Source organism: Arctopsyche grandis, chromosome 4, assembly GCF_051622035.1.
Source record: "Arctopsyche grandis isolate Sample6627 chromosome 4, ASM5162203v2, whole genome shotgun sequence".
Classification (NCBI taxonomy): Eukaryota; Metazoa; Arthropoda; class Insecta; order Trichoptera; family Hydropsychidae; genus Arctopsyche; species Arctopsyche grandis.
The window spans coordinates 1,731,671-1,756,263 of NC_135358.1; the positions used below are offsets into that span (position 1 = coordinate 1,731,671).

General features: G+C 33.9%; 3 protein-coding genes across 3 annotated transcripts; 1 reads left to right on the forward strand and 2 right to left on the reverse strand.

Moving 5' to 3' along the window:
- The first annotated feature begins 1,437 nt into the window (after positions 1 to 1,437).
- On the forward strand, positions 1,438 to 5,925 carry LOC143910503 (uncharacterized). The gene is made up of 14 exons (XM_077429003.1): positions 1,438 to 1,792; positions 1,958 to 2,397; positions 2,522 to 2,639; positions 2,725 to 2,878; positions 2,962 to 3,142; positions 3,211 to 3,394; positions 3,470 to 3,604; positions 3,676 to 3,796; positions 4,118 to 4,352; positions 4,569 to 4,697; positions 4,767 to 4,944; positions 5,028 to 5,247; positions 5,327 to 5,520; positions 5,601 to 5,925. The coding sequence occupies exons 2-14, from the start codon at positions 1,970 to 1,972 to the stop codon at positions 5,730 to 5,732; spliced, it is 2,409 nt and encodes an 802-aa protein (XP_077285129.1). The 5' UTR covers positions 1,438 to 1,792; positions 1,958 to 1,969; the 3' UTR covers positions 5,733 to 5,925.
- Positions 5,926 to 7,855: 1,930 nt separating this feature from the next.
- LOC143910626 (sorting nexin-8-like) lies at positions 7,856 to 18,915 on the reverse strand. Its single transcript, XM_077429184.1, has 8 exons — positions 18,580 to 18,915; positions 13,950 to 14,207; positions 11,396 to 11,666; positions 11,076 to 11,319; positions 9,669 to 9,925; positions 9,383 to 9,599; positions 9,093 to 9,281; positions 7,856 to 9,023 (listed from the first exon to the last, which is right to left on the reverse strand). Exons 1-8 carry the CDS (start codon positions 18,599 to 18,601, stop codon positions 8,937 to 8,939), a joined length of 1,545 nt encoding a protein of 514 aa, XP_077285310.1. The 5' UTR covers positions 18,602 to 18,915; the 3' UTR covers positions 7,856 to 8,936.
- On the reverse strand, positions 18,622 to 24,222 carry Csas (CMP-sialic acid synthase; the record flags this gene model as incomplete). Its single annotated transcript, XM_077428762.1, has 6 exons — positions 24,076 to 24,222; positions 23,981 to 23,997; positions 23,688 to 23,905; positions 22,532 to 22,739; positions 21,659 to 21,826; positions 18,622 to 18,700 (listed from the first exon to the last, which is right to left on the reverse strand). Coding segments are annotated over exons 1-6 (837 nt in total), but the record flags the coding sequence as incomplete, so codon positions are not given.
- Between the last annotated feature and the right edge of the window lie 371 nt (positions 24,223 to 24,593).

Below are 24,593 nucleotides of genomic sequence, written 5' to 3' on the forward strand. Positions count from 1 at the left end.
AATTATATCTACATATGTATGTAGTTGTTTCGATATCATTTCTTTCTATTATTACCTCTATTTTTCACGTGAGACCAAAATGCCACGTTACACTGAAGCGAAATACCATTGTTCGTCATCAGGGGCGGCTCGTGACTTTAACGTAGACAACTAAAAGTGACCTTCTGTATACGGCAATACGGATCTTTTTTTTCTGCTTCGACTGACTGTCTACACCAGTGTTGGCGAACCCAGTGGCGTAGCCAGGATTTTGTCAAGTGGGGGGGGGGGATTTTGACAGGAAAAAAGGCAAGATAATTTATATAATTTATATTTAATTAATATAAAATCACAACATATAAAAATAAAGTAAATACGTAATAAACATATAGTATGAACAAAATTCAAATAAAATAAAAATAATGAATACTTTAAAAAAGTACGAAATTCACAGATCCAATCTTCGCGTATTTATCTAATATTTTTTCTGCAGTAACATTTATATCCCTATGAATATCTTATAAAGCAAGTCCATTTAGTCGATTTTCCGACATCGTACATATTTCTTAAATATGTTTTTAGTCATCGTAGTGTGGAAAAGCTCCGTTCACTTGTGGCTGTTGTCACTGGAAGTGTTGCTAGAATTTTTAGAAGTATGTAAATAATGGGGAAAATTGAAGGATTGCAAATTGCAATTGCAGCTAGTGCGTCTTTGGTCGATTTTCACTAGTACTTATATATTGCCACCACATTTTCCAACTCTTCAGTTAGAATGCAAGGCCCACAAAATATATCTTGGTTGTAAATTTCCCCCAAAGTCTTTATCTTATTTTTTAAAACACTTGATGGTTGAGAGCTTTTTCCATCAGGAAGCAAAACATTGGAAATTTTCAAGTATATCTTTACGTCCTAAAAATCTGTTATGGATTTGAGATAAAAACTATCCAAAAATGGTACAAACGATCAATTGCGACAGGAGTGGGATATTTTGCCGCCGACTGCACTCCGCCAAGGGGGGGGGGGTCCAGACCCCCTGGACTCCCCCCATTTCGCTACGCCACTGGGCGAACCTATGACCCGTGGGTCAGACACTGACCCAAGAAGAATTTTTTAATGACCCGCATGTCGAAAATTGAAGAAATATGTACATCTGGCAATCGCAAAGATAATAGAACATAAAAGACCTAGCTCAGGGTGGATCTAAGATATACCTACTATCCCGTTATTTCCCCCAATTATATATTTGGGTGTGTTACAAGTTGTAACTTACAAAAAACAATCCACAAGTATACAACAAGACAACCTAAATGCATTTTAAAAAGTACGATGTCTTGTTTCGTATTTTTTAAGGAACATAATTTTTTCAATTCTCATTTCTTTCGGTCGCCTAGGTGCACACATTTATACATATGATAGGCGCGGCCCTGGATAATCTCATCATATTGATGGTTTATAACCACTGGTATTTTGATTTTTGCACAGTGCTATCTGTAAAGTGTGTATGCGGCGCGATATGCGTCATTTCCTTTTTTTTATTTTTTAGTATATTTATCCTCTGCAGGCCGACGAAGTACATACGTACTGCTAGAACACCATTTTCTCATTAGAAGATGTTCTCATAAAATATTATAAATGCTTTTGCATTGAAATACTAAGTGTACTGGTGGGACATTATAAATGTACAAGTTATGTGCAAGGTCATAGACACTTTGATTTTATCAATACCGTGACTCACGAACATATGTAAATATGTCAAAGTAGTCGCAAATACATGAACATATGTATATAGATTCATAATATATTACAGTAGAAGGTAAAGATGACAACATATTCTATTTAATTTAAATATTGTATGATGCAAAAACTCTTTTTGGATTAGAGGAAGTGTTTGCATTTTACATAAATAAAAATTGAATCATTACATAAATAATCAAAGTGTAAACCTAATATACATATGAATTTCTGTTTATTCCATCAGTTTTCTGCAGAGATGTCGATCGGTAAACAAGCGTATGAAATCCTCACGAGGGAATTGAAGCTTCTTCGTTATCAAAAAAAGCCAAAGTTTCCAATCTTACACCGAATGCTACACGATTTTTCCATAGATAAAAAACAGACACAAAAAGTATACAGTTCTCTACAGATTTTACTAATAAAAATATGGAAAGAATATGACGATGACAACAAGGATTTTTCGGATGTAAAATTGAGTATCGTGAATTTTCTTCTATCTGATAGAATATCCAACTTAATTTTGAACTCCATCAAAGTTACTCTCGGTGATGAATTAACAGATACTAGTTTGAAAGAAGTGGAGAATTGTATCTTGCAAGACTTTAAGAATTTCTTAATCCGTAGCTTATCAAGAATAATTGCCCAACTAACCATTTTGCAACTAAGCAAGTATCAACTGGATGAGTAAGTTTTATGAAAAAAATTAGCTCACAAATTTTGTATCGCAACATATGTACTAACAAGTGAAGCTTATAAAATGATACCTACACATTTTTACATACTTAAATGCGAAATATTTTTATTTTAGTTTAATTATTGTGAGTACGGTGAATGGGAGACTGTGTGCTATAGATCTATTCTTGGGAATAATCGTCTGGAGCTTTAAAGCGGGACTACCATTGGTCCAGTCGAATAAGACTTCACAGGTATTTACTTTGTGGTTTAATTTCGTAATATATGTACTTGTGAAGATGAGTTGTTTATATATTTTATACTATTTTTTAACTAAAGTCTATAGAATATAATGGAAAAATTGTCCGTATAATACCCACCTCGGGCGGAGGGCTGTACAAACTGGTAAACAAATCAATACCAGTGCAAATGCAAGTTTCAATGGAACAATTGATTTCTATGTGCCCTTGCATCGGTGATGTAATTTTTACTGGTACGAACATCACTTTTTTATGTATAGCGATTTTCTTTATATTTGATAGAACTTCGTGTACTACATATTATATTATATTTCAGGTAACAAAATTACTTTTGCCAAAAATCTTTCATTGCCTATGGGGTTTGTTAATCACAAGAGTTCACAAAAAGTCTTGGAAAATTTGGATAAAAATGAAGATTGTGTGCCGAGAACTCCCTTGATCTTAAAATCTACAATACAAATACTGCACGCCAACCATCAACATAATTTGAAAACAAAGTTGTTATTGCTTATTTCAGTGAAATTATCAATGCAAATAAAAAATTGTTAAAAGAAGTGTTCTTTAGATGGAGTATGAACGTTACGGAATATGACATTCATCTTAAAAAAGATGCACGTCCTGAAATCCAAAACGATTCAGATGTCACTTCCTCAGCGATCAGTTCCATCGTAGTGGATCCACCCAAAGGTGTAATAACTCGAAAGATTGGTGCTAATTACAGTCGTTACAACTTCTTTTGGAAGATAGAAGTAAGTTTTCACACAATTTCTCGATCATATATGTATATATTCAACACAGTAAGTTGTATAAATTTTAATTTACAGCTTAGATCTTCAATTGCAAATGTGTGGATTCTAGAAAATGAACGACTACAAAAATTGGATTTATTTAGTTCACCTCATGTGATGCCTAATGATAGCGGAATTCTGCCAAGTTTTTTCTACACATGTATGGAAGATGTAAAAAAGTTTTCATATAATATTATATACTATACAAATATATATGTATACTAATCTATATTTTATTAAAGAATGCATATATTCAAGAATCTCCACGGATCAAAGTTCAAAAATCTAATCAAATGAATTTTGATAAAATACTCAATATAGATGATGACTTAATGCAAAATTTAGGTCGGAAATTCTCAAATGGTATTTTAATTTTTACTTCTATATCTATTATATACAGTGCCGGTTTTAGGGGGGGGGCTGGGTCAGGCGGGGCCTGAGGGCGCCAAATAAGTTAGGGCGCCGCACGATGCACCAAAGGCGCTATAAAATTTAAAATTAGAGCTCCAAAAGACATTCAAAATTTTAGATTAGAGCGCCAAAGCCGAAAGTTTTTTCTAAGGGTGTTTAGAAAAAATTGCCCGGGGGCGCCATCGGGTGTAAGGCCGGCACTGATTATATACGTGTATGTATTCTAGAATATATACATACGTATATATAAATAATTTTTTATTCGATGATTAGGTCATAAATATTCGGATATTGGATTTTATGCGTATTTCAATGAAAGTTCATCTGCTATTGAAGAAAAATTTGAAAATCTTACCGTCAAAGAGTTCAATGACGACGTATATAATAGCGAATTTGTTAAAAAATTCGAATACAACAAGAAGTTGGGAGAAGGAGGATTTGGATTTGTTTTTGAAGCTCGTCACAAACATGACAATTGTACTTATGCTATTAAAAGGATTGAAATGAAGTAATTATGTATTTTCATTTTTGTATATAATGAGTTTATTTACATTCAGAATAGTTTTAATTTATTTTCTGCTGTCACTAAGAAAATTTTTTGAGCTTGATTGGTCTATTGTTTTTATATTTTTCATATACTACATACATACATTTAAATATAATTTTCTTTTAGGCCCTTTTAAACAAGCTATTTATCTAAGGTTTTATTTTGAAAAATTTTCAGAAAAGATGAAATGGATCAAATAGTGCGTGAAGTTCAAGCACAAGCAAATTTAGATCACAATAATCTTGTACGTTATCATCATTCTTGGTTAGAAGAACCGCCACTCGATTGGGACGATCCTCTAAAATCGTAACTATTTTAGATTACTTTTAATTTCTTATAATTTATAATTTTTTACTATTGTATTTTTTATCATAGGGAGATGGAAAATGATGAATCTTCTTTAGAGTTGTTACAACCTGGAAGTTATCTTACAAGGTATGAGTCAAGTATTTGTAGCAAGGCTTATTTTTATATCCAAATGCAATTGTGCAAATCGGGGAATCTAAGAGATTGGTTGAATAATTCTAAAATGCTAGAAATACGCAAAGAAAAGGTATACATTAAATTTTCCCATATTATGCATTTAAAAAAAAATTCATTAATTATATCATTTTGTCACATTTCATATACGCCCAGACTGTTTCTTATTTTAAACAAATTGTAAGTGGAGTGGAATATATGCATGAACAGGGTTTCATTCATCGAGATTTAAAACCTGAAAATATATTTTTTTTCTCTGATGATTATATTAAAATTGGTGATTTTGGATTAACAACCAATTATATCGTTGATTCATTAAATAATGGTGATATAAACGTAAAACTGCCAAATAAATTGGAACATACGTTAGACGTTGGTTAGTAAGAGTTGTACATACATGTATTTTATTTTCAAATTTGTGTATAATTATTATAGTTTGGTGACTATTCAACTAGGTACTGGATTTTATAAAGCCCCAGAGCAAAAGGTCACAAAGACTTATAACCATAAGGTGGATATTTGGGCTCTTGGGATTATTTTGGTAGAATTTTTATCTATTTTCAAAACTGGAGTTGAAAGGATTAAAGTCTTGGAAAAACTGCATGTCGGAACTTTCACACAAACATTAATCGATGCTTTCCCCAATGAGGTGCGCTTATAGATAATAAATCTTTTTTGTTTTATAAAATATAATTATGTACATAATTATACATTTCTTCTGATTTTTAGTACAAATTGCTCCGTTTAATGTTATCGCACGATCCTACAAAACGGCCCACCACTTTTGGTATTAGAGCACATTCACCAATTAATGATAAGAATGTTAAAGAACGTTTTTATTTTAAAATGCCTTCTATATGAATCAAATTTTTAGTTTAAAATATATGAATTTGTATGTTGTTATTTTTTCGAATTTGAATTGTATTTTTATATATAGATTTATTTACAATAGGAATATTAAGTTTATGAACTTTTTGCTGTTACTGAACAGGTTTTTTTATGATAGCGATATATTTATCTTGAAATGAAAAAATAAATAAAATTAATCAGATTATTTTCGTGTTTTTATTTACATTTTTGTAACCAATTTTCAATTTATATTGAAATTTGCTAGTTGATGTTAATTTTAATTAAGAATTCAAAATAAATAAGGGATACAAATCGTTGTTCACTATGATTTTAAATTTAAAAGATAATAACCATATAAACAACGTTCCCTCTAATATTTATATTGTGTGTGCGGTAAAATCTCGATCACGGAACATTTGGCACCCAAAAACTCCAGCAATCTAAAGGCATTCACGCGAAATATTGTACTAACTCCAGATATTCCGTATTCGCGATTTTGTGGCAACGATTATCGTACGTGCGATCGCAATTTGAGCAATAATCCCTTTACCGTCATTTTAGATATTTTATATTTATTTTTAACATATTAGCCACGGTGACATTACAGAGTTCTCTAACGCGTCACTGTGGCCAGTCGCACAATCATAGCTCAAATAAGGGTTTGTAAAACATCCGTTCTTGACATTTATAATTGATAAAACCAGGGCTTTTTTTTCGCAACTCGCTTCTTGTCAAGTTCTTTTTGGAAAAGACTGGTAAACGGGTTACATCCCAAAAATGTGAATCGCTACCAAGATAACCACCGCTACGAAAATGCTTTTTTTTACGATATCTGGGCAGTTGTCAATAGTCGAGACTCCAATGAGTTGAAGCCTAATGCCCCTAATGAGAATGCATTAGGATATAGCCAAGGATAATAACTATTCAATTTTATATAAAGATATCCGAGAAACCCTTTTTGATTCTCTTAATCTTCATTGAATGAGTCATATGAGTAGGACTCCATAAAATGGAAGAAAATTTTAGGATGCTACGTACTAGAGATTCATAAAGAATTTTAAGCGCTGACGCACTTTGGAAAGGTTTACTAACTCGTAGTACGAATCCAAGCATTTTTGTGGACCGCAAATATGTAAGACGAATCACCAGATAGTGTATAATTGTGGATGTTAAATACGGCTCGGTGATTATTCCGCAAAAAGGGATCTCGCGCATGTCACTAAAATCTCAATCACGGAACATCTGGCAGCCAAAAACTCCATCAATAGAAAGCTAACCACGCGAAATATTGTACTAACGAGAACTCGAGTGTCAAATGATCGAGTGATCGTGATCGAGATTTTAGTGGCATGTGCGAGATCGCTTTTTGCGGAATAATCCGCTTACCGTTAAATACCGATTATTCTAATTTGAAATAGGCCAATATATGGAAAAATCAGTGTGGCGATCACTGTTTATTTGTCATTATTTTCAATATGGCTACACTTTTTATATGGCAAACATGAAAATTTGTAGGTTATTTCACATCTGCCAAATTGAATTGATGCTATATTGAACTGGTAATATCAAAATAATTCGTATTTTGAACTTATATAAGATTTTCACTATATCAAAACCTATTTTTGCAGGAAAATATGTTTCACACATTCAGAAGACTTCTTACAAACATACCTAAGGTTGTAAACAATTGTACACCTCAATTAGACATAAGTGTTCAGACTTCAAGATGTTTCGGAATGTTTTCGGCCATTCGACCCTTTGATTCGTGCACTGTTTCATTTTTAAAACCAAACCTTCCGTTGTTGATATCAAGCTGTGGTCTCAAGTACAAAGGCAAGCCGAAGCTCAGATGCAAAGATTGCTACAAAGTCTTAATAGACGGCAGATTACATATTAAGTGCCTGACTTTTGGTCGCCACAAACAAGTACAGCTATGGAAAAAACCTAAAAACACTTGGGAATTAGCACATGCCACCCAAGGCAAATATAGAGATTGGTAGTTTATGTGTACCTCGTTGATTATATTGTACATGTTATTTATAGTTTAATAAATTTACTTTGTATTTGTAGTAATTCTTGGTGTTTGAATACCTTCGTTCCGCTTGATAAACAAACATTTAATAAAACATGTTTTTATTTAACAAAATAATATATTTTTTTATTAATATCACAATGCCATGAAATAATATACATATATAAAATTTTAAATAATTTCATTAATTTGCTATAAATAAAATTCAATCCATAATTGCACGGTAATCATATTCTTTACATACATATGAGGCATTATTTTATTCCTTTGGCACTAATATGATATTTACAATTTATAGGATACCATTTGGGAAAAATTTTAAAACAATTATATATCATGTCCTCATGTAAATGTTTTAAATCATTATTTTTAATTAATATATTTGATAATAAAAATGGTTATTTTTAAATAGTCAAAAGTATAAGATTTTATTTTCTTCTGTTGCCATTTTATCAATCTGATAAATCATCAACAATGATGTTCTGGTGATGTGCGAGCGCTACGGAACCATCAGTCTGTTCAAGAAAAAATATAAGAAATGAAGTTTCTTTTTACAATGTCACAATACGGAATATCTGGTACTCGGAGTTCTCGTTAGTACAATATTTCGCGTGGTTTACTTTCAATTGATGGATATTTTGGGTACCAGATGTTCTGTGATAGATTTACAAATTGCAAATTGCTATCAATTAAAAGTGAACGGTTATCGAGGGCACAAAATATACTTCATAAAGTCACAGGAATTTTATTTTTAAATTTGAAAATCCAAGTTTCTAACGACTTTCTCATGATAGACGGCTCTACATAGTATTTCTCTTAATGATTTTTGCATTGGGAATTAGAAGAAGAGATTGGCCGTCTACCTGCTGAATTAACTACGTAGATGAAAGAAGACAGACCTCGTAGAAAGTAAAATGTTGCGAGGAATAGAAGTATTTCATTAACGGCATGACAATAACTCATGTTAATAATAACGGGTATGGAATTCGATATCTTTGTATGGCTTTTTCAAAGTGGTATCGTTTTTATTTTTATTATCACAAAATTGGAATCTAAAATTTATATATAATTACTTAAAAATTATCACATAAAATATTGCATACGTTTAATTATGAGTATTGTGCTAAATAATAAATACATATGAATTATGGAATATATCAGCACAATTAAAACCAGGCTTGATTTCACGGGTTGCCATTAGCAGAGCTCGCTTCTTGATCAGGTAGGAACCTATAAACCGTAGGTTGTATTTGCTTCCAGACGTCAGACATCTACAAAAATAGCACACAATAAAACTAAAGCCGAATTTTTAACAGAATATGGATGAGAAATTAGCTTACTTCAACGTGTGACTGGAGGTTGACGGCAACGAGTGAATTGAAAACTGTCGCAAGATCATTTAGATGAAGATGCACCAGTTGCGTCTCTAGCTGGGCACAATATAAACTGAACGAATGCCTCAACTCCAACGAGGATATTGCGGCTTCTTGCTCCAGCATACGTTGTTCTAACGTGTCAACTGATTCCGCCTGAAAATAAATAAAATTAACAGAAGCTAGGTTCATCTTGGGAAAGCAATAAAGACATTGGAATCCCAACCCAATTGTGTATAAGGATATGTTCAACTTACATCCTGCCCTCTGATGACGCCTTTGATTCGACGTTTTTTCAACGCTAGCATTTTATTAAGAGCTGCATTGTGATCGTTGACGACTCCTCGTTCGAGCCTGTCGCACATGTCTTGATGAGCTACTAGTATGTCGAGTACGCTTGCTAATCCAAAAGAGACACGTTCTTCAAATAACGACGCGTGACTGGCAGCTTTCAACGACAAAGATGTAAACTCACTAAAAAAAATACGATATATAAATTTAAATGGAAACCATTCTCATTGATGGATTTGTACCGAATCTCACTTTGCAATGTTGGAGAAGCCCTTTTTGATTCGTTGCCACACTCTGTTGCCACCGGTTGCCCAGTCGGAGTGTGGCAGGGGCTCGTTGCCCAGAGCCGACAGTTGAGTTCCTAAGTCGTGCATGTTGCTGACAAACGCTTCGTTTCGAGCTACACCCAAGTCGAATATTTGCTTTAATTTTGATACGCCGAGACAAATGACTCGTATTTGCTCCCGGCTGGATGCGAATTCTGTGCTTGTCTCTGGAGGCACGAGATCCTGAAATTCAAAGCCGAGTCACAGTCACCAAATTCAACTACCAATATATTATAATAATCAACAAAAATTTAAATGTGCTTGTGTATACAGAATTTAATATATCATACTTTATTTTGTCCTTAACCCTTTGCCCGTGACAATAAATATAGCGAACAAGCCCTGTACGCGGCACCTTTTTCGCGAATTTGGCAATCGAGTTTTCGACCTTAAATACAGATTTTAATATTTACTCAAGTAACCAGATATGTTAATTAACACATTAAGTATTATTTTAAACAAACAAATACATAATATATCTCGTAGTTTTGGATTAATTGTCAAATAATCATTCTTCATAATTGTATGAAGACGTGACGTCACATAAACGAGGTTTCAGTATGGTTCCACAGAAAACTAATTTTCGACTGGTAAATATTCATTTTAAGCAAATTGAATAGATGGAATTCAACTCAGTAATATATTCAACCAATTTTGAACCTTAAAACAGTTGAAATGGGCGCATATAAGTCTCAAAATCCAAGACAAACGCGCTACAGACTTGTCGCCCAAAGCTTCCATATAAGACATAGAAGAAGATTGTATTTTATATATACATATATATCAAAGGATTCATTTTAAGAAAGGTACAAGAACCTTTCGACTTTTTAATGTAAATTATCATGATAATTTAATTATTTAATAATATAATTCATTATTCCATATGTAGTTATTTACTATGTGACTTGAGTAACCAGCAAATAATCATGTCATTCAAATATAAAAATTTTAGATGTACCTACTATATATGTACATACAGGGCTTTTTTTTTTGAAAAAAAAAGGTTCCAGAAGTCACTTCTTATCAATTCTTATCGTCCCACTTCTTATCATTTTTTATTGGAAAAGATTACATTCAAATTATGTATATCATATGGAATATTCGCTTGAAATATAAAAAAATGCTGGGGAAAACGGTTCTGAAACGCTGTTCCACCGCGTTACATGTAAAAAAAAGCCCTGTGTACATACAATCTATCTAATCTAAACTCATGAAGACGGTGAGGAAGGAGTTTGATAAGTCTGTCAAATTTTATTTTAGTACTCTATTAAAGCCGTCCAAAAGTTAAAAGAACTTTGAATTTGACTATTATTTTTATGGTAAAAATAATAACTTTTGCTCTTGATGACAATTCACTGGTCATGAACTCGTCGGGTGCCCTCCTGAACAATTCCCTAATTCTATGCTGCACATCTTGACCCTGATCGCGCAGAAAATAAGAGACGAGGGGGTCACGAGATACTATTGGATGTCTGGCCATCAAAGTCATCCACCTGAGTAAGCCTTTCCGTCGCGCTTCTAAAAAATGCGCATCTTCTGAAACAATGATCTTTTTAGGTGGTAAACGAGGAATCAATCTGAAATAATATTCGAACCAATATAAATACATTTTGTAAGCGATTATTGTCAATCTATTTCTGTATGCATATATACCTGTATGGGAACCTCGCTAGCAGTAATTCATGCAGAGCTAGGAAGTCATTGTACCTTCGCCGTACACTTGTCTTGTATCTTTGTGATGTGACTAAATATTCTGAATGTTTTAAGATTATTCCTATTTTCTCCGGTACACGATCTATCGATATAACGTCGAGTTGCTTCATCTCCAAGTAAGTCAGGTTTAATTTAGACGGGTCCGTTCTTAGCTCCCGCTGGAGCATTTCCTTTATGGCGTAAAGGTTCGATATCGTTGGGACGGGAAGATCTGAAATTTATATGTTTTAAAAAATGTCAGCAATCTGTTATATGTACATAAGTTATCGCATACCCAAAAAACTCTTATCGGTAATAATCACATGCAATTTCAATGTGGTAAAATAATCAACATACTGAATTCAAATAAACAGGCGTATCAAATATCCCAAATTTTTGCACATGTACATATATATCGCACAAATATTTATAACATGAAGGTGAAATCTACAAATAATTACCAATTTATAAATGCAGTAGTTTTAAAATTCATAATGATCGATTTGGTACATTGCAGCTCTAATGTTTTCATAAGTGAAATTAGGTAAGTTTTAGGATGTTTTTGCCAAATCGTGGATATGATCTTTGAATTCTACGGATTCTAATCATATGGTGACACGACAACTCGTTCACAGATTTTCCGTAAACCGATGATGCGCTCCAGGCATTACGTATACGGCCATCTCTTTCTCACCCCGTCTGTTCACCATGATCTCGTTTACTCTGCCATTACGTATGCAGCCATCTCTTTCACAGACCATTTTTTCACCGATAACAGACGGTCTGTGAAAGAGATGGCTGCATACGTAATGGCATAGTAAACAAGATCATGGTGAACAGACGGGGTGAGAAAGAGATGGCCGTATACGTAATGCCTGGAGCGCATCATCGGTTTACGGAAAATCTGTGAACGAGTTGTCAGGTAACCTAATCATATACATAACATATGTAAGTATATCTAAATCATCATCATCATAATTTACAGCCATTCGCCATCCACTGCTGGATGAAGGCCTCTCCAACACGCTTCCACTCATCTCTGTTTTGCGCAACTCTCATCCTTCTCACCCTGCACATTTTCCTAATTTCGTCCACCCATCTTCCTTGCGGTCTTCCTTTTATCCTTTTGCATTCTCTCGGGTACCATTCAAGTACTTCTTTTGTCCACCTTTCGTCCATCCTTCTAGCCGCGTGACCCACCCATTGCCATTTCAATCTCTTCACTCTATCCACTATGTCCACTACCCTTGTCATACTTCTCACCCACGTGTTCCGCTTTCTGTCTTTCCTCGTAATGCCAAGAATACAGCGTTCCATACTTTTTTGAGTGCATTGGATTTTTTGTAACATCTTGGCGTTCAGTGTCCAAGTTTCACATCCATACGTCATCACTGGCAAAACACATTGATCGAAGATCTTTTTCTTCAAGCAGAGTGGCATTTTTGATTTTAAAACAGCATTCGTCCGTCCAAATGCACTCCTCCATCCTAATTTCATACGTCTCTTTATCTCTTCATCTTTACTACCAGACATGTCAATTATTTGACTTAAATACAAATAATTATTTACTTTTTCTACTGGTTTATCATCTAATGGGATGAAATAACTATTGAACATTAGTTTGGTCTTATCTACGTTAATTTTTAATCCTACTTTTCTACTTTCCCTGTCCAGCTGTGTTAGTCTGTTAAGTAGGTCAGCTGAATCACGAGCTATTAAAACTATATCGTCTGCGAACCGAAGGTGACTCAAGAAGCGACCGTTGATGCTTACTCCGGCTGTGTCCCATTCCAAGTTCCTGAAAACTCCCTCAAGCACCGCATTGAATAACTTGGGCGAGATTGTATCTCCTTGTCTTACTCCTTTTATTATACTAAATCTATCTGTACCTGAAAAAAATTTAACCGAAGCTGTGGCATTCTTATATATTGCAGCTAACAGCCCCACAAAGGGGTTCCGGCACTCCTTGTGTTTGTAGAGCGTTAAGTACTGCATTATGGCTAATTGTATCGAAGGCTTTCTCATAATCGACGAAACCTAGGCACAATGGCCGTTGATATTCGTTGGCGCGCTCGATTAGTTCGCCAACTACTTGGAGGTGGTCCATTGTGCTGAAATTTGCCCTAAACCCTGCCTGTTCTATATCCCCTAATATATGGTATTAAGATGAATATTTGTATAATTTATCTAGTATTATGTATAATATATTAAAATCAGTAATTTTTATTGTATCTATAATGTAATGTAGGTTAAATTGATCAGTTTTATCTCAATTATAGGCAGACTTAATTCCAATAACAAGCTCTCCAGTCAATTGATTACATGTTCAATAAAATTTTAAATTACAAATCTTACACACGGTCATTGCATTGTAGTCAATGCTTGTGCTATGTGTTGGCTAAATCAATAGATAACAAGCTACATAATGTGAATCTGTTTCAAGTGTTATCTGACCAGCCATTGGTGGCATTGCGAAACGAACGGTTCATTTAAATCAATACGTTAATGGGTTTACCTTGACCGGAAAAGTTATCTAGCAATTTTCCAGACGGATCCTTCCCTTGTTGTGCCCAAGCTATCAACGCCAAACATTTGTATAGAGAATTTCTCGACACGGGCTCTCTTCCTGGTCCCGAAAGTTCCCATATCTTCTCCAAATGGAAAGATTTCAATCCTGACAGTCTAAGCAGGGTTTGGAAGACGTTCCGGTCAACGGGTAATCCAGACGGGGAACACGTGTCAAACACTTCTCGATAGAATGGTGGAACGGAGCCTAGAACAGATAAATCAAACCATTAAAAATATAAACACTCAAATGAAAACTCGACAAGCTGAACACATTCTACAGTTTGTCTCTATTTAACACAATAGTACAAGTCGATTTATCAAATTACTTGTTGTGAGACTACGTAGTCACAAGTTCCGTATAATAGACTCAATAATCAGCTGCTTCCTGCATTTGTTTACGGTCACATATTTCTTAAACATTTTTTTTTGTACACTTGTTATGCTAAATAGCAGCTTTTCAGGTAGACAAAGAAGTCTACTATTGTAATATATATATATTTAGAAAAAATACTGCATGCCGAATATACATATGTAGAAACATTACTATAGAAGTTTTTAAAATCATCCAATCGGTCATGTGATTGTGCATGATATTCGTGATTAATATAATGTACATTTAACGTTCGTTTAATGTGCATTTCGATCAAGGGTGTAGAAACTGTAAATATCGACAGGTTTTCATTTACATGATGATTTCATACATAATATGGTACTGAATGAGATGACAACCTCGGCTTTTTATTTACATCTTGCGTCACTCTTGTTCTTGAACTGTGCTAGGATATAAAATTTAGTCGCTGACGCTTTCGCACGTGAAATTGCATTATTTGTTGACATTGTTCGGAGTGAAGTGTTTGATGGATGACGCGTGAGGTTGATACAATTACTGTCGTATCGTCATCAGCACCAATCACCCAATGTCAGTGCATAATAGAAACATTTTAATGCAACTTTGCGTGCGACAACTTCTTTAATTTACTAAAATCGGGACACATCCAAGTAATTCAAAATCTAGAAACCGAGAAAAGAAGAAAATTGTAAATAGTAGGGATTGCAATACTTCTATATCGGTTTACCGGTAAATAATCAAAATTTTGCCATCGGTAAATATCGGTATTTTTTAATTTCTAGTAATTATCTGACTCTATTTTATCGCGAATTGAGGACACATACACGCATTTAATTGCATGATACATATTATAATATCGCTATTCTGTGCGTCTGTCTATGTATCTGAGATAATGCTTGCCGTACTATGATGCCAATGCATTCAATGCCAACAAAACGTACGAATATAATAGCAAAAGAAAAAAACTTCTATATATACTGTTTGCTACAAATGTTTCCTCTAGACTAATAGAAGTGTCTGAACATTTACCGCCATTTCAATAAATTCAGCACACTTCCAATTAACCTTTTTAAACGAAAACAAAAAATAGTATGGCCAGAAAACTATCCCAATAAACATTTTTCAATAGAAAATACTCAATATAAAATAGTATTAATAGTGGAAAAAAAATCCCAAGTGGAAATACGTACTTTTGACTTTTGATTTGAACTGGACGACTACTTAGAGAGATTTGAAAGCTGAAAAGTACCACAAATGAAAGATAAAATACCCGACTATAGATTCCAATATTCATTTTGAACAGGAAATTGACAGATTTTGAGACATCGACCGGACAACACCAGGATATAGAAAAATCGCGCGATTTAAAAAACACATACAATATCAATCAACATTTTTTATTACCAGATTCGTGTTCACTGGGCATAGATCTATAAGAAAAGTCATATCTTGTCTCTGAAACATTTTTCGTGTCGAATAGTGTATTTAGAGTGTTTATACACACATATGTTACATGTGAAAAGTTTGTTTTATCGCACTGACTTTTTATGTCATCGAAATGCACATTAAACGAATAGCATATGTAATAAATAACATTACTCACAATCATCGTACACAATCACATGACCGATTGGATGATTTTAATATTGTACAAAAACCGGTTGAGCGATGTGAATAGCGGTAATGTTTTAGCACGCGATGCGCTCTGCCAACGACAAAATATACACAGACAACATTTACATAATTTATTTTGTATTGCAATGTGATTACACTGGATTTTGGTAACAGATAAACCCCTTGTTGTGTAATACCAATTCGTGGGATGATTTCTGCAAACGAAATATACACATAAAACTATAAAATCAGTATACGTATACACGTTGACGTAAAATTTAAGCATTTGTATTTTAATATATTATATTGCGTCACACACTATCTATAATCTCAAATGTTTACAAATATTTTACATATGTACGAAATTTGAATCGAATGCTTTAAAAGTTCACGGTCAGATTGACTTTTGGACCAATCGCAACGATTGGCTATTCGGTGTGTTTGCCGTCGTTTCGATTTGCATTGCATTTTCACAACTGTTAAAATTCTAATGTAATGGCGTTTAGGTTTGATTGGAATATTTCATTCAAGGTGCATTAGAAGCCAATCATTTGAAGTCGATCTGTTTTGTTTGGAAAGAATCACAGTTTATTAAATACAAATTGCAATAAATCAGTAATTGGATTTTAAATGAAATTAGGGTGCAGACACATAGAGTGGTACGCGGCACGTGTTTTTTTTTTATATAGATAGTTTTGCACAAGTAAAAAAAACGCTAGCGCGCCTGATCTATGATATGGAAATCAAGGCCAAATCTTACCCCCTGGAATGTTTTTGTTGATATTTATATTGTATTGAAATAGGTTTGACAGCGATAGATAACGGTGATTCTCATATTTGAAGAGATGTAGGAGAAACTTGTCAAAATAATAAGATCGTTCGAGTTAGCAATGCCCATCACAGCTAGAGCCTACCCAGACAAGCCGTGCCGTACGATTAAGTGTTTCTGCGCCTTATTTAGGTCTTCAATCTACTCGCAAAAGTGCTATCGTTTACTATTAGTCGATAGTTGAATACATATATTTTATTTTATTTTTTTACATAGATATATACCAGGAAGGACTGATATGTAGACCCCAATTCGCCTTAATAGATAATTAATTACAAACATTGCAGCATTTTTACATACCTCCTTTACGTTTCACTTACGATTACAATTCAGGAAAAAGTTTGCCTCTTATCTGATCGTTTTAATACTTTGCCATATTGCTCATTTTGGTCATCAATATAAGTAAATGGATCCTCCGCCATTACGATGGTGCAAAAATATCGTGTAAGACGCGTTTGAAATCTGCCCGGCGAGATAGTCGTTGACGTTTATCCACCGTTTGTTTATTAGTTTTAAACATAGATGGCGGTAGTAAAATAAAATTATTGGTATTTTTATTTAAAATAATAATTTTATATACAAATTATAGAAGAGGTATGTTTTTGAAAAAACTTTTTTTTTATAGATTGTTGTTATTGTTACATAAATCACTGAATTTCGAGAGGCTGAAGAACATGGAATTAACAATTAGTTAATTAATTAATCCATTGAGACATCTATAGATGTAGACTTGTACATACATTTTTCCATATTGTACATAAATCAAATTCAGATATTTGTGACGGCAGATAGGATGATTTTTGCCAATTTGAGGAACCGTTTCTATGAAAATCAGATAAATTGGCAAACTATGATAAGAAACGATCGATTTGGAGTCACAAATATCCAAGTCTAACCAGCAATATTAAAAATATTAGCACGGAATCTTCTCGGTGCTAAACATAAATGCAACCACTGAGCCATACTGCTGGCTATATAACTTTAAATAGCCAACTATAATGATTACAAATCAGTCAAAATCTCGAGGTCGAATTTTGTCACACTTAAAAAACTTTATCTATTGATACTTCGTAGGTAGATAAAGTATAATAATAGATGAAAAGCCAAAACCATTATAATAAAATGATTAAGCGTACACTTCTGTCAGAAACTTTAATAAAAGTGATCGTATTTGTTTGTCAACAAAATCCAGCATGTGCGTACAACTTTTCAGTTTCAATTGCCACCATTATCATCATATTTAAGCTTGGTTTACTTTGTAAACGCACTATATTTCAATCGAATTTCATTATACAGGTTTTTCATTCCAAATTGACCCCTTTTCATTTCAAATTAAACTTTTTTCATTTCAAATTGACCTCATTTCAATGTCAATTTGTAATAATCGTAAGGCGAAGTAAGAAGAGGTATGTAGAAATGAAAAAGGGTCCATTTGGAATTAAAAACCTGTAATAAAAACGAGAACAAATTCTGAAAATCAAATATATACCTACATACATAAGATTTATGTGGAATTACTGAAAATTTTCCACGTGGATAGTACACAAAGCGGAAAATGGACACAGTGAATAATATAAGTTGCTGTATATTATTATGTATGCGTTTAGAAGTAAATATGCATTGCAAATCGAGCGTCGACGTTGTGCAAAAACTTGTTTCTTGTACGGCGAGTGAGAGTGGTTCGCGCGCAACAATGCAGAATCGGCGAAGGTGTGTGTGCGTTCGTGTCAGGTATGATGATGATAGTGATGATGATGATGATGATGAGAATCACGTGGCACTCACCGACGGCGATGTCAGCAGTCATGACCGGTTGAAGAGTGGTAGGAGAGCTCTGGCAGCCTCCAGATGCCAAGGAGTGTCCACGTCCAGGGAGTCCTCAGGTCGGACGATGACCGCAGAGCACCTGAGGAGGACACACTGAGAGGACTACTAGAAACTACTACTCTCTTGGGAACAGTCCGCCGTTGACTAAATGACTACTTGACTAGCGTAGTGTTCGCTGTTGACATTTTCCACGAGAGTGGTGGGTATTGGGTAGTGGGGATTTGGTACCCATGGTGGTGGTCTGGTGAACCGCTTCGCAGCTCGTGACACGAATGCGAATCATTCGTTCTATGTCAATACCATGTGGATGAACTACTTTAGTGGAGGTCTACACCCCGGCCCAAAATATGGCAGTACATACAACTTCCAAATTGATGTTTTATACTTGGTTTTTGAGATTTTCAGTGCTCCATTTCATTTATGAAGGCACCAATGGTTGATGTTTCAGAAACGAACTTTTTATTATACAACTCAAAACATTCAAACCTCTAGTGGAAAAGTAATTATGAATCATTAATACAATAGTTTTAAAGTTGCTCTTGAAGATGGAGTGAGATATATTTTTTTTCCTTTTGGGTGGCTTGAAAGTTATTCCATTAGCAAAAACCATTAAATCGCAATGAAAATACATACTTTTTTTTAAATCGCAATGAAAGACAATTTTCTTTCTGAGTATATTTGGAGGGGAGGGGGGGGGGGGGATTATAAGGGCATATTCAGTATTTATGGTATTTTTCAGTGAGTAAAATTTATTATTCATATTATTATTAAAATTGATTAATTATTCATTATTCTTCTTATTATTATTTATATATTTTTACTTTATTTATTATTATTATTCAATACTATTTGTATTTATTTATCTAATATATAATTTCGAAAGAGACTTTGTATGCATTTAAGTATTTTAGGTTGGGAGCTGTTGGGAAAGTTTCTATGACGACGATTCGATTTTTTTTCCATTCAAATAAATTTAATAAAAAAACAAATGAATATTTACTGTTTATATTACAAATACTGAGCGAAGCCGGGTAAAACAGCTAGTTATCTATATATTATTTATATGGACGATGGGGATTGCACTATTCTCCATGGTCTGGAATCAAATTTGTTATTATTATTATTATTGAAAAAATAAATAAAAGCTTTTAAAAAGGCATGTTATTTTAATAAATTTAGCTAATTTACTATTATCGTTTGGAGAATTTTCTCATTTTCGAAGAATATTCTTGGCCTTCTTTGAAAAACTATGAAAAAGTTGATTTTAAATGCAATTTAAAAGGAAGGAAAAAAAATGTTTATGATCAAAGAGAGTAATATAATAGTATAATTATAGGTACTATATCTGCGAATTATTGGCTATTTGCAGGTACTATATTTGCGAATTATTGGCTATTTGCAGGTACTATATCCGCGACAGGCCTTCTGGCAAATAGCCAATAATTTGCAGATATAGTACCTGCAAATAGCCACAACCATAATTATAACAAAATAAATGGAATTATGTATTTTAAAAGATAGCAATTTAAATAAAATTAATGAAATTATCCAAGAGAAGCGGAAGTGTTTGACTTTAAACGTTTTTATTATTGTTATTGTAGCATTATTACATAGAAGAGATACAAAAGCTTCCAAATGAAAACTGGTAACTACATATTTTGGTCCACTCTGTACTTGTAGTTGAGTTTACTAGGCATTACTGCTTTCGGGTCTTTTGTTTCAACTGTTCTGTTTTCGAATACACATCGTTGTATTGTTTTTCTAGTACAGTGTATTTTAAAATTCCATAATTGTTGGTTCACGACCACCAGAGAAAAAGCGATTCTCAAAAGTAGGAGAGTTTGTAACGATTCATGTGTCGATAGGAAAATAAATGGATGTTCCGAAATAACACTTCCTTTAATGAAATGAGACCTTTTCCCATGTAATATTGGATTTGTGATGAAATATATAACAATCGGATTTATAGTGTTAACTAAAGTTGCGAATTTCCCACGCACGATTTCTCTCCTATACACATTTTTTTACTAATGAATGAATGACACTACATACATGGAATAATGATATGAATTTTCTGCAATACATACCGATTGATACTTCTTTAAGAAAGTATGAGATGCTATGATAAAAATAAACAGTTAAAAACGAAGCGATTGTAATATAATTTAGATGTATGCATCAGTGGCGTGCTGTGACTTTCAAACAGAGGACTAGGTATGGACAAAAAATGTACGTAAAAGTTCTGTATAAATATGTGCTATTTTAACAACAAAAAATGATGTTTGATAGACACAAATCAGAATATTGTTGCGTGGACGTGAAGAGGGGGCTTCCAGAATCTGAGGGAAAGACGCAGGAGCGTTGTAGAAGTCGTTTATTGGTCTGCTCTCGTCGGCGCTCCAGGTCGGAATGGTTTCCAGGCCGAGAGCGCCCCATATTTATACCTGTTTGGGCTCAACAACTATTGGTCGATGATTCAGGCGATCCCATTGGCCGTTGCATACGGCTCATTCATTCGTAGAGGCCATTTTGGCGGGAATGAGAGATCAGGTGATCTGCGCTAGTAAACCATCGGTCCACGAGCCTAATCTCCTAATCACCTAATCTCTACGTTACAATATTATTAGTGAAAATTCTATAAATGCTTGAATATTCGAGTAAATTATTTTTTTTTATCTTCGTCGGAACGCCTATACATAACAATTCGCCAGTACCCCAAAGGGAACATAGTTGAGACGGCGAGTCCGTGCAAGCGAACGGCGCGGTAGACCATACCATAACAATCCACTACCACTACCGCTACCTCAGGTACGGCCGATTCCGGTTTCTAAACTTTGATAATCCGAGTGAATGATATCAATATGGACAAAGATTTGAATTCATTGTAATTGAACTGTTAATGTTTTTAAATTTTAGGTAAAAGATTTTAGGGGACTATCCTAGTCCTTCTAGTCTAATGACAGCACGCCACTGGATCTACATATATAGAATTGTCTTTTACATCGTAATAGGAAAATAAAATAGAAATTCAAATTACTCATCGTTTTGGAACAGTCCCCTCCTTAAAAGATCTGCCTTGGCAAAGTAAAACATCCCATTTTCAATCAGCTCCCCTTCCCAATCCTGACGACGAGGTCTCCGTGATGGATTGAAATTCAAAGAAGTCAAACCAGATGGGGTCTTCTTCCAACGTAGTTTGAAGCTCCTATTTTAGATCACAAATGCACAAAACTTTCGTACTTTTTTTTACTGGAAAATATTATGAGACGTTATATGTATTTAATATTAATATTATTTATTTATTATACACCACAGTGGAATTACAGAGTCATCCAATGCGCCAAACATATTAGTTTATTTATTTTACAGGTACAGGTATTTTTTTACATTAAACACGACATCTATGGCAAAACATTGTAGAAAGTATTGTAAGCATTATACAAAGCAAATAAAAATATCAATTAACATCCACTGAAATTTATGGTCAAATTTGCAGCATTTTATACAATTCAGCGAAATTCGAGATGCCGAAAACTCAAAATTTTGGGAGAAAATGTGTAATTTTTGGAACCATTTCAATGAAAATCAGATTAATTGACAAACTCTGATAGGAAACGATCGATCTGGAGTTACAAATCCGTGACCACTTTATTCATTATATGCTAACACTAGTCTATTCTGTTGGTTTTAGAAAATAAAATTTGCTTTAGAAAAAGTATTATATGCTTACCAATAGTCTTTGCTGCTGGTATTACATTTTAATAAATCACGTGTACGATGAATCAATGAATTTACTACAGGAAGTAATGTAGACGTGTTAGGGAAACATTTGTTCTGACATGAACCGTTAACCGCAATAAAGTGTGTTGATTTTCCTAGAAACTCATTATTATTCATCGGATAGACTCACCTGGTGACAGAGAAGGCACAAGAAGCTCCTGAAGCGATTTCAGAGAACGCTGCTTGTAAATATTCAGCTCTTATGAAAGGAGACGTGCACTGAACCAACGCTAGAACTTCGACTTCAGGATGATAGTGCAGAAACTCCTGTACGGCAAAAATTGACGTGGCTTCATCCGTGGCACTTTCAGCTGATCTATTGTGGACCTGTGCTCCACCTAAATGTACAAATCGAACAATTTATTAAACAACAAATAAAGGAAAACTGAAAAAGTAACTCAAATGGATCTGCATCTCAACATTGTAGTTTCTTTTACAATAAGTATCGGAAAGAAATTTATTTTATGTAGTCAAACCATAGATATAGAATACATAGATATGCCTTTACATAGAAATTTCTTTGGAGATCTTTTCGTCATTAACTGAGGGGTGCGGGGGGTTTAACTAGCGGGGAAGTGGTGAAAAAAAGGAAGGAACGCAAAAACGCAGTGGTCAGCAACCAGTTTATGCACATATGTACAGGCACTGAAGTTTTACTTTATTCATAACTTTAATTTATTGAACACTCAGCGTGACAGTAAACCAAACTAATAAATCCATATTAAGAAAAAAATATTTAGCTACACACTATATTAAACTACAAATGTATGTTACTATAATAAAACCATCATTAACTATTACAATATTTAAATATTAGTAACTTCCACAAGGATCAATTTTAAAGCTGACACTTTAATATTTAGTTCATTGTTTGTAGTTTTAAACTTAATGTCGATTTCTGAATTTCCTTCAGTGCCAACAAGATATACAAGTGACACCTGTGGCAGAGGTTGTCGACCGCTGTTCCATCAGTGCATAGAATCGCGCCGATATTTCATTAATGTTAAAATACTACTATAATTGAAGACATTATATATTAATTCTTACATATGATATGTGATGCCATCCGTCTTTTTATGTTTTCTTGAGTAATTGTAACACAATTTCACTGAAAAATGTCAATCGACCTTCCGACTTAGAAGCTAACTAGCTACTGAGAGATAATGTGCATGCACTTTACTTTCCTTTGGGTTTGCATGCATCAAAAGGGTGATCGGCTTAGAGCGTCAGGGCGTATCTATGTATTCTATATCTATGAGTCAAACTAAGGAATCGAATTGTTTTACCTTTTCGGGCTTCTTGGGCTATCAATTCGTGATCAGTGGACACCCAAATGGATTCAAAAGCATTTGCACCAAACAAAGCATTGATAGAACGTGCAAGAAGGGTTACGTTGCCGACTTTAACTAAATTTTTCAATTTGATACTTTTTGATCCACCTCTAGCCAAAATCAATGCTGTCACTCTCGTTCTTTGTTGAAAAAATCCAAACTCTTGACTATTTCTAAACAAAATCATTGTCAAATAAATAAAACACTATAATATAATATATGTATTTGTCATTTTAAGATGTCTGTACCTGAAGTCACTAGTTTCCTGTTGAATTTCACAAATTAAAACACTCAAAAGTAACAGAACGCACCAAAATCGAAATATCGAATGCAAAAACATAACTTTATTGATTGTATTTTCATACTTCAGATATATATAATTAACGAAGAACGGCAGACGAGCGTGGTCTTTGTGCTTCCTGTATACGACGAACACTGATCCGTGGAATGATTGAACCAATTCTTCTCTTCTGTCTCGGAACCAAATCATCGTATTGCACGAAAATAAAAACATAACTCTAGTATACGTAATACGTTTAATTTGAGTTATTGGACTATTTTTTGGGAATTTCATTTACGATTTACGTATGGAGTACAAAATCGGGCGACGGAAGTAATGTTACCATAGTTCTTTATTCTTAATCTTTTCCTAAAGCAAATTTTCTTTTCTAAGACCAGCAGAATAGACTAATGGCTAGCATATAATGCTTCGAACTAAGTGGTCACGGGTTCAAACCCCACTGGTTTCTGCTGGCCAGACCTTGGATTTGTGACTCCAGGTCGATCGTTTCCTGTCAGAGTTTGTCAATTTATCTAATTTTCATTGAAATGGTTCCAAAAAATTGGCAATCTTACACATTT